At 26.2% G+C, this 14,557-nt stretch overlaps 1 protein-coding gene across 1 annotated transcript in view; it reads left to right on the top strand.

Moving 5' to 3' along the window:
* The window catches only part of LOC114132095 (lysosome-associated membrane glycoprotein 5), a 40,266-nt gene extending 34,197 nt beyond the window's left edge, over positions 1-6,069 (top strand). Inside the window, exon 8 of the mRNA XM_050205537.1 lies at positions 1,967-6,069. Within this exon, the coding sequence (XP_050061494.1) occupies positions 1,967-2,127 (161 nt within the window). The 3' untranslated portion in view covers positions 2,128-6,069. The remainder of the gene's footprint in view (positions 1-1,966) is intronic.
* The last annotated feature ends 8,488 nt before the right edge of the window (positions 6,070-14,557 follow it).

Genomic DNA, 14,557 nt, shown 5'->3' with positions numbered 1-14,557 from the left:
TACCTTTTTTATAGAGTTGTTTCAAATACGTTCCTGAGTGTCACCACCAAATTTTTAATTTTCTTTGGTCTGAGGGGGGATAGGGGATGTATTGTAGGTACTTAAGCGAAGTTTTTACTATTAGTGAAACGGGGTTATTTAGCTAGTCTATTTATATAGGTAGTCCAAAAATATTGTAGTATAAAAATAATGATTAAACTATTAATAACATAATGATAGTTTTATTTCAAAGTTATAAAATTTAATTTTTGACTGTAATTTTTATGAGTAAAAAATATTTAAAATAAATTAATAATGGTTGCTTTTAATTTCACCATATATTAGTTATTCTTGTTTTAATTTTAATTACATCATTAAACCGTTAGAAAAATATTTTTAATTTATATTATGAAATATATTCTATAAGTAGCTTTATGAAAGGTTATTAGTGATTATAATTATAAATTATATCTTGCTTTTTTTATTAATATAATCACTGGAGATCTTTATTTTTTAAAAATTCTAAGGTTTATGTATTGTGAGTATTAAAAACAATACTCGTATAAAAGAACGTGCATTTAAAATACTCGTTTTTAATTCTACTTGACACCACAGATATTAATAACAAACAGCAAAATAAGTCTTGACAAGATTTTGAACCCACTTATTTTTATAATTAATACATTTGGAATATTTAAAAGCAGATATTATTCACTACCTATATACTAAAATTATAAATAAAGATAACAATAATATTAGCAATTTACAAGCTATAGAATCAATTTAGAATATTTTTATTTAGTATGAATATATGAATGTATAAAGTTTTTTTTAAAGTAGTCTAAAATATAATATTCCGTATAACTTCTATTACAGAATAAATAATAATTACGGATTGGTACATTTCTGTAACACTAGACCAATTTAAGATAACGCCCAAATACAGCAATGGTAGTTACAGAGCTACATCCATTTAAACCGGGATATATGAATTTTGTGATATTTTTAGATACTTAGATTATACTAGATTATACTTTAGATTTTTAGATATATATTTTTAAGGTACGGGGGAAAAAAATAAACTTGCAATTTGAAAGAGATTTGTGCCTATTTAATTGTGATTGTGGAAGAAAGCTTTTATCTGAGAAGAACAGTTTTATTAAATAAATATAATTTAAACATTTAGCACACTGACACAAATGCATAGTATAATATTCTTATATAACACCATAATTAATTCTAAATCTAATAATAAAAGAAACCTCTTGAGAAGAAACGAACACAATATTGTGTAAATATACATATTTCAATTTGATTCATTTAACCAAAATTCTCCTAATCTCCATATTATCTTATCAGTGTATTAAAAGAATTTAACGCACGCTTCAAACTCTTTATCAATGGTACTGAAGTTAAAATAACCAACTTTACTATCCTGGGAAAATTTTATAAAAAAATACCTTAATTTTTTTCGGGATTTAGTTTAAATGTTTTAACTTCATTTTTAATTCGCAATCATCCAAAATAATTTTTTTTATGTACAGTTAAATTGTTCGAACTAAACTCGAATAATATTTATGCAACTTCAATACAACGATTAAGCTTTATCTATTGGTAATTCGTAAATACATTTAAAGGAAACGGTTTAACGAAATGTAATCATTGTTCTTGTCATGATAATTGTCTGCATGGTACCTATATATTTATATACAAATATAAAATGTGTGCATCTGGGTATTTATGAATAATTTATTCATGTGCAAATGAGTGATCACTTCTAGGATGTTTCGTTCATAAACGATTTCCTGGTTTCAAATGAGTCATTTTTTAATATATTATGCGCAATCTGGTACTTGGTGTAGCAATATTATTAAATGGTATACCGTGTAATACAAGATTATACCACATAAAATTAATTATGCCTATTTGGAAATCTATTCCGATATAAAAATATGACACTTATTTCATGTATGGTTCGATGTTACAGCTTACCAGTGTTCATCGATTGGTGCTGGCGCTATGCGGAATGAAACCGTACCATTCATATTCGGAATCACTTTAGCGGCTGTCGCCGTACTTACAGTTGGTGGGTATGCGGTGTTCAGACACTTCAAAATCAAGAAAGTCCAGTACGATACCATGGAATAAATGATTTGAAGCATGGGAAACTCTAGATGTGTTGAACAATTGGAATTTTGTTTAAATATAACGTTTAATGATATCGTTTTTCAATTGTTTTGATCAAACAGCAATAATCGCATAGACGACTTTTTTATTTTATGATATAGTTTATAATATAATAATTTGATTAGGCCATTACTTGATACTGCAATGACACATTTTTGTGTGATTATTTTTTCTTTTTAGAGTTTTTGTACTGTCGATTTATAAAATAATATTCGACGTACAACTTTATTTAAAGTGTAAATTTCAAGTAACTATTTGATAATTATTATAAGTATCTATTATCTAAGCATTAATATTACAAGCTTGACTAATTTGACATGCATTATCTATCATATTTTTTTCATTTTTTTTTTTGGCCCACATAACCATTTACTTGACATAGATTTTTTCCCATATTTTTTTTAAAAAATATTTTTAGTCGTTTTATAACGTAAAAACGTAATTCTAAAAACTTAATTATATTGAGTCTAGATAACTTGATATCTATGTTTATATTTATTTTATATTTTTTAACATTAATTTATATATGTATATATACATAGTATACCTAATAAGTAAAAAATAATTCATTACTGAAGTATTCTTTTTCATTAATTTAAAAAAAAATCCATTTATATTATTATATTATCAATTTATTAATTAACCAATATCAAATATAATATTAGCTATATACTATAACTATTTCATTTTTAGACATTTTAAAAATCTCATTATTGATGAATATTTATTTGTTAACCTTATCCCATTATATAGTTAATTTTATATTATTCAACTTAAAAAGTTTAATAAAAATTATTATTATAGGTATGTATTTTTATTTTTATTATTTAATACATAATCTAATATTGTAATAGTGTAAATGAATAGGAAATTTTTGTTATATAAAAACATATTGAGTTAGTTTTGTTTTTATTCAATGTATTAACAATGGTTTTACACTTTAAACGTATTTGTGTAAAATACAAGAAAAACTATTGTTATTTAGAATGTCAATTACCCACATAATATGCTTTTGTTTCAACAATTTGTACGTAATAACGCATTGAGTAATGGATTGATTTTCATGAAATCTTTTAGGACTAAAATAGTTTTGTAGTAGGTAATACAAATTACTTACCTATGTGACATCTATATTAGTTTAACCTTAATTGACTGTTCATTACAACATTATCCATAATAAATAAATTAGCAATATTATTATATAAAAATTCTAAAATTAATTTAGTGTATAATGCATTTATATTTATTTTATTTTAGGATACAAGATTTAATTGTAGTAAGCAATATTTATGGAGCTCTTAATATTTTATATTCTCATCAGTAATTAAGTTTAAAGTTTTTATTTTACATAGGTAGTAAGTCTCATTTCATATATCATTATTCTGCTTTATTATATCTTAATTTTAACTAGGTCATAGATTGTCTTTTATTATATTTTAACATTAAGTTATTGGTATAAAAAATATAAACTGATTTATGACACAATCACTACCCACTACCCAGTAAACATTGAATATTAGGTGAATCGACATTTTAAAATTTAAAACTAAGAAATACTATCATTTTATTAAAAATTAAATCGGGAATGCAATATTTTAGTTAAATATTTGATATTATTATCATTAATTTTATTATTTAGTATTGTAAGTGTGTACAGTCTTAAATATAACGCCCATTATCAATGTGTTCTTATTAAATACATTTTGTAGATCATACTGAATTTAGAAAATGTGTAGTCATCTGGTGAGGAGTATTAAAAAAATAAATAATAAAATAAAATAAAATAATAATAGGCTATAAGGAAAACAAAATTGTACCTAAAACTTGATTCTTAAAAAAATAAAAAATAATAAAAAACACAAGATTTGCGTTTGTTATAAGGACCATCATTAGTATATTATTAGTTCAATGTAAGGATTATGTTACTGTGTTCGTAATAAATAATATTCGGATAAAATTAAAAATCTCTTATCCATTTTTATACCCACATGTTACATTTATTACATATCATCGTTCGATTCTTCTCGTTATTAATTTATATAATATTATCATACACATCAGTATATCGCTTATTTATACTATATGATACTTATAACTAGTATATTTTTATTTTAGTTTTTTTAATTACCCACTTTTTTCTACCGAGTACACTATAAGTAAATTCAATAATAAATGAAAACAACCATAAATCAAATTAATTAATTAATTTTCATATAAAACTGATAATTATAATAATACATTTTAAAACCATAATATTTTAAATAAAAACGACTTACTTCAATAATATTACAGATTATACAGTATACTTACTTAACCATATAAAAATATATCACTTAACACTGCATGCAATTTTTGATTAGGGCTTGAAACAAAAACATTTTTTCTAATTAAAATTTATCTGTTTTATATATTGGTATTGATTATTTTTCCAATTTTGATTTCGGTTGAATATCGATTTAATCTCTGATTTTTATTAACAGAAAATTAATCCTTCATAACCTCCGAGTAAATTAATTTATATAGTTAAATTATTTATAATGATAAATACCTGTCAAAATAAAATAATTAAAGAAAGAAATGCAAATATCTGCTTAAAAAATTTTAACAAATTTTTGATGTTTTTACATATCTTAAAAGGTTACATCTTAATGGTCAAACATTTTAAATTTCTCTATACTAGTGTTAATATTACATTTTTTAAAGAAATTAGTGTCACATCATATTCGTCAATAATATGTGATAAATATGATTATATTCGATACATATAAATATTAAATACGTGCTTGATGATTTTGTTAATATCAGTAACTATAACGTGTAATTAAGTATTGCAAGTATTAAAAAGTAACAAATTTTGAAAATATGTATCTACTTACCTGCCCATGATTTAATTTTATAATTGTTTTGTCGCTTAAATTATAATCTAATAGATTTTTATTCTTGAATATCATAGTTAATAAAATACATCGTAATTATTAACTTGTTGCAAAAATATTATAATTGAATTAATAGCATTGAGTAGACTTCGTATTTGTGAAAACTCAACGCTTATGATTAAAATATATATCATTATTATTTAAAATTATTCTAATATTGGACTGTTCCACAAACATACTAATTGTAATTAACACTATTTTTGATTGTTTAGATAATTCATTTAAGTGTTGCGGTTTGATCGCCGTTTTCATAAATATTTACTAATGATAAAAATCAATATAACAAAGGTATTATATTGTCAATGAAATGCATATCGACGTCCTCGTCTTCCAACACAAATTTTAAGCATTTTAATATTTTACTGTTTTTTTTTTTTATATATATTGTGATTTATTATACTCGAGTGTCTTTTTCTCTCATTTTTACGACGATGAATAGGTACTTAATAATATAATAGTTATTATATTATTAGTTTATAATCATTGTTATCATAGAAGTTTAATAGTTATACTGTTTGTGTGTAGTTTATTTATTTAGCTGAGCTATACTATAGATTTATGAATTACTATAATACTGTAATAATTATTATTACTAATACTATCACTATGACTATTATTATTGTTATTATTCGCAGTAGCATAATTATAGTTATCTATTATATATTTATTATTTTATTTATAATATTATAATTCTAAATTATTATTTTTACAATTAATACTATTATTATTGTTTACACAAATTATTACTGCAATAATAAATTTCACATTTTAAAATGTGTTTTTGTCATTGTAAACTTTTAAAATTTTATGATAAATAAATATTTAAGCCCTAGAAGTTTTAAATTAAAAACATCTTTACAAATGTGTAGCGTATGAGTTCTACTTGAACAAAATGTTAGTTAAAATGTTAAATCCACGATGTCACGATTATTGAATGAGAATAAAAATACAATATACTAAGTATAAAAATATTTTAACATTTTAGCAGACAAAATGAAATATTTCAAATCAGATTAGTTATATCATTTTTATGATAAAATATTGTTTGTTATGACTTTTTTTTCATATAAATAAATTATTGAAACAAAATAAGTTTACTTAAATTCAATATATCTATTTTGCATTTATTCATGATATCACAACTTTATAGTGTTAAAAGATGAAATATTTTTTTTTACTTAGCCATTTTTACACGTAGTTTACGAAGGATTTTTGTTGTGATATCACTTTTTTTTATCATTAATTCAAATAATAATTATTAGCTATGGCAACGACGACTCTAGAAACGGCTGCCGTGATTCTGAATTTAATATCAATTTCCGTTAAAAAGTTTGCATTTTTTCATTTATAACTTAATTTCTAAACTTGAGATTTTTACAAAAACACGTTATACATAATATTTCTGTTGTTTTGGAGTTTCTTCTTCTTCTTTTGTTACGGCCCATAAGACCATCCTGAAAACGTTAAACTTTGCCACCTATCACTGTCCTCCACAACTTATCTCCATTTGACACCAGGCTCTATCTTTTCCACTTCTCTCTTCACACCATCTTCTCATCTTAACTTAGGTCTACCTTGTGGTTTTTTTCCATTAAGCTCTTCTTCGATCACCCATTTTACTAAAGTATCCTGTTTGCGCCAAGCATGTCCTGCCTAACTTAGTTTCCGCTTGACGATCTCTCTAACTATATTCGGCCTCTGGAAAAGTCCTTGGAGTTCCACGTTATGAAGTTTTCTCCAAATCATTAGTTTCTCTATCGTATATGGGGCCAAAAATTTTACGTAGAACTTTTCACTCGAATATCATTAATCTTGATTCTTCAGTTTTTCTCAGCGTCCAAGTTTCTGAGCCATATAGAACAATTGGTCTTAGTAGAGTCGTGTACATTTTGATTTTTAGGGCTTTGGATAAGGACTTCGATTTCAAGACTTTTTCAAGTCCATAATATCCTCTATTCGCTAGTTGTATCCTTTTTGACACCTCTGTTTTGATGTCGTTATCCTCCGTTATCATCGACCCTAGATACTTAAATCGAGACACTCTTTTGAACTTTAGTTCTTCAATTTTGATATATTGTTCCCGACCGCCACTTCTATTTCTTCGGCTAGCCACAAGGTACTCTGTTTTTTCCTCATTAACGGTTAGGCCCGATTTTTTGCCGTATTAATTAGATTACTTCCTAATCTCTTTATCATATCTAAATCTTCCCCAAGGAGAGCGATATCATCCGCATATGCTAGCATTACAATTCTGATTTGTCCTAATATAACTCCCTCCGAAATGTTCATCTCACGTATTACTCTCTCCAGTACTAAATTAAACAGTACTGGAGACAGAGCATCCCATTGCCGAAGTCCTGTCATTACTCTAATTAGCTGTGATGTTACATTACCTATCTTGACCTGTATATCAGTTTGATTGAGACTATAAAAAATGGTTTTTTTTATGGTTAATTTTTGAAATTCCCGATAGTTTTCAAAAACACCGGGAATAACCAAAAAAAAAATTAAGGAAAAACGGTAATTTTTAAGCAAAACCAGTTTTTGACCTAATCGATTTTTTATATATAGTTGTAATTCAAAAACTAATCACTGTAAATACTTGAAATTTTCACCAAATACTAATGTTAGTATTATCTACATACAGTTAAATTTTCAAAAATTTTGGCTTTTTTTTTGAGTTCTTAAAGACCACTGAAATTTTCGATTTTTATGAGAATTTTTTTTTGAAGTGTTGATACAATTTTTTTTAAATTTAATATAAGGCTCCTTATGAGTTGTTCTTTATTAGCTTAAAAAAATTATTATTATAATATAAATAATATAATATATTTTTATAAGCGTTTATACTTAAAATTTGTACGAAATCTGTCGAAAACACGAAAATTTGCAAGTAATTTTGAAGTTGAAAAATTATAAAATTTTTTGTGTTTATAACTAAAGATTAAAAATACAACACTAAGTTCTCCATATTTTTTCCTTTAAGTATCTATAGAGAAAACTCGAAGCATCATTATAGGAAAAATTTTTAATGCGTTTAAATTTTTAAATTTTTACAAAATAGCGTAACGATAACGATTTATCCTCAAACGATTTCAAATATAGGCACAATTTTTTTTATTAGCATTTAAAGTTCAAATATTGACAAAAATTCGTCAAAACCATGAATATTTGCAAATTATTTGTAGGTATAATTCATAAAAATTTTTATTTATTAAGTAGCTAAGAGTTGAAAATTCAATACCAGATTTTCCATAAGTTAAGCTTATAATAATTATAAAATAACTTAAATTCTGGTGTATTCAGGCCATTAAAGCATAAACCTCATTTTTCACCAACCATTCGAAATGATATCCTAGACTCACAAATCATCTTCGTTTGGAATCGTTTTTCGTATACAACTAACTGAATAACCCGGCTTCGCCCGTGTGCAGTTATTAAATTTTAAATCAGATGTTTATTATTTACCTTCTTTCTTTTTTTGGTCCCCTAGCAACATTCCTTAAATAAACAACGTGAATTTTCAAACGAAAATAATAGCACGTAGGTTGTACAATTAAAATTAGAAATGAAAATAAACTATATTTTTTAAATAGCTGATCCCGTGCACTTCGTTGCTCGTTAAATATACTAACTCTATATGACTCAAACGTTGTTCAATTCGTTATTTAATATTCGGTGGATTATGTTCTGGATTTATCTTAAGTTTTCTGTTGCCTGAAATAAAAATTCTGATTCGCAGCAGTATATTATCAGGTAGGCAATCTACCTGCGGTAAATCGCGGATCTAGTGCTGTTTGTACGTAAGTGTATGATTTAACTCTAATAAAGTACCTATCAAAGTTATACCAAGTTTGAAATAATACGGTGGATAAATATAATCAATAGCTGACCCCGTGCACTTCGTTGCCCGTTAAAATGTCAATTCTATAATATGATTCGAATTTTGATTAATTTGTTATTTAATATTCAGTTTAACGATGTTCAAAACTTAGACATTCTTATTGACTATTTTGATTCTCATAATACTTGAGCTAGCACCACTTTAAAATGCTTTCTTATTGCACACTAAATTTATAGTACGTTTGTACGAATGTACCGTGTAAATTGCAAGCATTAATCTACCATTGCTCATGCTTTACGTTTATCAGTCAGTGAGTTAATCAAGTACGATTTGAAAAAAAAAAAAATTAAAAATACGGTGGATAAAATACAATGATGTGCCATCTCGTGGTTTTTAAATTGTTGCCTGTTGGTAAAACAATAAAACTTGGTATAACTTTTATGTTAGTCTATTGATTTGATTTTGAGATTTACGGTGCAAATTAACTTATTTCGCTAATTCTTTTTTATGTTGTTATGGTTTTGACAAAGTATAACAACAGGTCTACAACTATTATATTCAATTTTAACCAATAGCGACCTTACAATAAACAAAAATATAGTTTATTTTCTTGCTGGACAGTGACACGACATTGTTGTTGTTTTATTACATCCAGATTCCGTTCTTTTTTGGTGGATTTTACTAAAATTGTATTACATAAGAACCTTCTCTTGCGACCAATAGGAGCGAATCACCATTGAAAAATGTTACAATGAACGGAGAAAATAAATAATAATAATAATAATCAGTACTTTTAATTAGTTTTTTTTGTTAAAATTGTTACCATGGTTACCAACAATTAAAAAATTTTTTTGTGCACTTAAGAGGCCATAACTCCGGAACCACTTATTGCACAGCTTTCAAACTTCACAGAAACTATCTACATATCAATCTTAATATGCCATGATATTTTTATCCAAATCGGTGCGATGGAACTTGACTTATAAAATTACTTCAAAATGTACACTAATTCTTATATATATATATAGAGATGATACCTATCATTGGATTCAAATTTAACGCTCCTACAATATAATATAATAATGATCCATACGGCACCTAATGTACAGCAGAGCGGTACTCACTTACCAAACATGAGTCATCTTAAGGTTTTAAATGATACCTAAATACCTAACACCAGTAGTATTTAACAGCAGTTCATACAATTATTATTTTTTTTAAGCATATTAACCGTTTCTGCAAAGGAAATGTATTGCATGACTATGAGAAGATCGTGTTTTTAAAAAAATTATATGCTTCAATCTAATTAATATCTTCAAAAAATGTAAATCTCATGAAAAAATTAGTATCATAATGTCTAACTAGAAATTTACTTCCCGACAAATCTATAATTTCATAATCAAATCATAACAATAATTGTCTTCAATTATTCAGTTGCGTGCCATATAGAGTAAATACATTGTAAAATAATATATAGAAGGAATATACCTCTGTGTGTGTGATAGTCGTATACAGAGAGATGAACGGGAGTCACACAGACCTTAGATTAACGTGTTTTATGTTTGTTTTAATGTAATAATACGTACCCGACTGTTTTTCGCGAAGTCCCGTTCAACTGAACACTACTCTATAATCTGTATATTATAGGTTTAGGCTGGGTATTATCTAATTTATTAAAGGTACCTAACAAGGTATTTTATTAGTAGACTGTATAAGTGTATTGTGCATATTATATAACTAACAGTCAGATATCAATTACAAGAGAGTAGCTTAAAAATTAATTATGGTTAGTCCTATTACAAATTATAAAATATTGAATTACAGAATAATCAGGCACAACGAACGTGGTATTGATAATTTAACTATACACGATGTAGATTACCCACACTCGTATAAGTCAAAACGGGCGCATGTAAACTCCACAAGTATCTTTTTTACTGTAAACTCCACCAGAAAAAAAAAAACAGGTAGAATTGGGTTCATGTAAACTCCGCTAGCGAAGAAAATCAAGTACATATTAGAATAAAATTAATATCTATGATATATTATTGAAAATAATATCATATCGTTCACATTAAATATTTAAATCATAGTAAAACAATCATAATACATAATATTTAGGTATACCTAGTATAGTAATATAAAATCATATTTTTCATAATAATAATTAATAATTATTCACATTAAATTGTCAAAGTAATATTATGTTACACAGCTCCAACAGTTTTTATAAATGCATTATAATTTTTGTTTTTACACTTGTACGAGCAACAGTAGAGATCAACAGTATCAAGTAGATAGTTAAAAAAATTAAGACTGATGAATTATTTCTAAGTGTTTTTTTTTATTGAAAAGTATTTAATTTTATTAAACTCTGAAAAAAGTCCAAAAAGTACAATGTTATTATTAAACTGGGTGACGTGAAGGTTCTCGCTCTAACTCTGGTGAATCACGTCTAAAATGTGTCTATTCAGGGCCCCCTTATATATCATCCAGAGACTCCCGCGGTACCCGCAGATCCCTGCTGGTCAGTGGCACGTGCGGCTTTCGCCTTCCCACGCTTTACGTCAATCATTTATAGATGATTTCCTGTTGAGTCAAAAGTGTGTGTCAACTGTATATCTATAATATTCTACCGGGTGGTAATTATTAACCTATAATATTCTACCGGGTGGCAATTATATATCCATAATATTCCAGCGGGTAGAAACTAGAAAGCGTACATGCTATGATACCTTTTTGATTAGTTCTTACCCTTCATTTTTAGGTCTAAGTTATAATCTATTATAATAGCCCAATTATAATAATAGTTGCTACCCCTAATGTTTGGTTATTGTAGGTTATGGTATGGAGTTTATGTATTATATTTAGTATGTAGTATCAGAGAACGTTGCGCACCTCCATTTTATTTTACCAGACGCGTATTTTAAATTTTTGTAATACTTATAGTTGTTAAATAAATCCAATAAATTGCCTAGTTGGCCAGTAATTAATTTTATATTATTACTTTGTTGCAACATATTTTGTTTAATATAAAATATACACGGAAACACGCAGACTACGAATGATTATGCTGTCAAAGTATACTTAACGACTTTACGTGTTATAAGTGCACCTTGATTTAATAAGAACAATGTTGATAACACTAACCATGATGTCCGTAGCATAGTAATATTATAATGTTTATGGATAATAACAATTATTTTTGTCCATGCAGTAATACAGTAAATAAAACAATTTTTAATTTAATTTAATTATTTTACATTTTCCGACAGTTAATTATAAAAATTATCTTTAAAATGTACTTTTCGATATAGTAGTGTTAGCTATAATTTTTGTCAACTATGCAGCGACACTGACGCGTGGCCAACCGGTCCGGACGTTGCCGTAACGATCGTTCTGTTTCGCTATATTCCCGTTGGACACGATGCGTATGTCCGCGGACGAACTGCCGTACCATTTAATTTAAAAGTATTGTAATGATGTGCGTTTAAGCCATCATATCTTTTAAATGTAAAGTATATAAGAAAATAATTATAATAATTATTAGCCATTAAGATTAAGCACACACACATACACACACACATTAAGATATCATATTATAAGAACTCCAGTCTGCCGTTCAGGCGGGCATTCGCGTTATTATTGTCTTCTTGTACAGACGGCCAAAGGTTATTTTAAAAGACTACGCAGATTGTCTGGACAGTAAGATATAGTTAAATAGTTATAAATGTTTGTAATAATAATTAAAAATATATATATTAATGTGTATCAAAAAATTAAATACAATTAACAAGTATAGTGATTCAAAGAAAAAGATTTTTTACTCTAAAATATAAATCGGTCACCTAATTCCACATATCAGACGAAAGCCACGATTTCAACAAACAAGTCGACACGGGAATCAGAGAGGTAATATAAGTTATGGTTATTTAATAAATAATGAATTTAGAAATATACAATCTCCCCCGATTAACTAAGTAATCCTCTTTTTCAAATCACTACAATGTTAAATACAATAAATTGCATCTTGTATTGATTCATAAATATGTTTTTTAATCAACCCTGACAACAATTGTTTCCTAATACCGTTATATTGTAAAAGTTTTTCATGGGTTCTCTCGGAGATACAGGATCCAGGAATCTAGCACTTCCTGCATCATTCTCTAACCGGAATTACTAAAATATAGGAACTACCTATTGTTTATTATTATTTCTTTTTAATACATGAATCCATTCAAATACGTAGTTTATATTTAAAAAATAAAAAACTTCATGCTGAAGTATTTTCGTCATGAAATGTCCCGTTCACGAAATTACTAATTAGTAATTATAGTTATAGCCGAATAGCCGTATCTATAATTCGTATTTTAGGTTTTGAGTAATGGTTTGGTCTTAATTCTATAATAATTCATTCATTTTTGTTTCTGTTTATATGCTAGTAGTTGAAAAAATAACCTAGTTTCTGATAAACAATTGAATAAATTAATAAATAAACTAAAAGATAAAAATTAAAAATCCCCTCTATTTTATCAAAACGTATAAAAGATAAATTAAAACGGAAGTTTTCATGTAATTCAAAACAAATAACCGTCGATACATGCATTTTTCAACAAATAAATGTTTAAAAATGTATTCAATTTTAAGATATAGAAATTTAACATTTTGTACTTAAAAAATAGTGTATACATTTTCATAGTTTTAACAAAATTCTAACTTAAGTAGGTATAAAATATTTTTTGAAAAAGATGTTGGACCAAAGTATTTATACATTTTTTATATCGCTATAGAAAAAAATTTGTTTTAAATTAAAATTATACAAATTGCATAAAATTCTACAATTCATCGCTACATTTACATTTGTAAATGAAGATTTTATGATTTTTTTTTAAAAATTGTACCTATATTATAAAAAGAAAATTAGACATCTGAATTATAATGTTAAAAACCATTTTAAAAGTAAAACGTTTTAAATTGACAATTTGTATTTCATATAAAATATTATAAGAGTGTACGTATATTAAGAATAAATTACAAAACTAAAGTAATAATGCACATAATAAGGACGTCGTACCCGCGTGTACTGTCTCCGTCTTAAAATATACACACGTACGACATAGCAAATTTTCGTTCATCATTTTTAATAATGTGCTGTTAATTCTGATATTTGAGGGAATTTACCGATTATAACACTAAAAAGTAAGATTATTATCTAGGACTCCCATGTAGCCTTTTATTGATATAATAATTTTTAAGCAAGTTGTGATCATTTTAAAATGTATAGTTTCAAAAAGACTATAACTTATTGAAAAAATATAAAATCAATAAAAGCCTAATCGAGGCCCTAGAAAAGAATCTTACCTATAAATTATATAATAGGTCAATTCACTGTAATATCAAAATTAATAGCACACTATAAATTAAAACTGGTAAACGAAAATTTACTATGTTATGCGTGTATAAAAACGAATACAACACATGTGGGTACAACGTACGACAACATTTTAAAAGCAAATACATCACATCTGCTTCACATATTACAATACAAGTGTGATCATAAAAAACAAAATTTTATTATTTCACATTGAAACATAATTAATAATCGTTTCAT

The sequence above is a fragment of the Aphis gossypii genome, chromosome X (assembly GCF_020184175.1).
Source record: "Aphis gossypii isolate Hap1 chromosome X, ASM2018417v2, whole genome shotgun sequence".
Lineage (NCBI taxonomy): Eukaryota > Metazoa > Arthropoda > Insecta > Hemiptera > Aphididae > Aphis > Aphis gossypii.
This window is presented reverse-complemented; position numbering and strand designations above follow the sequence as displayed.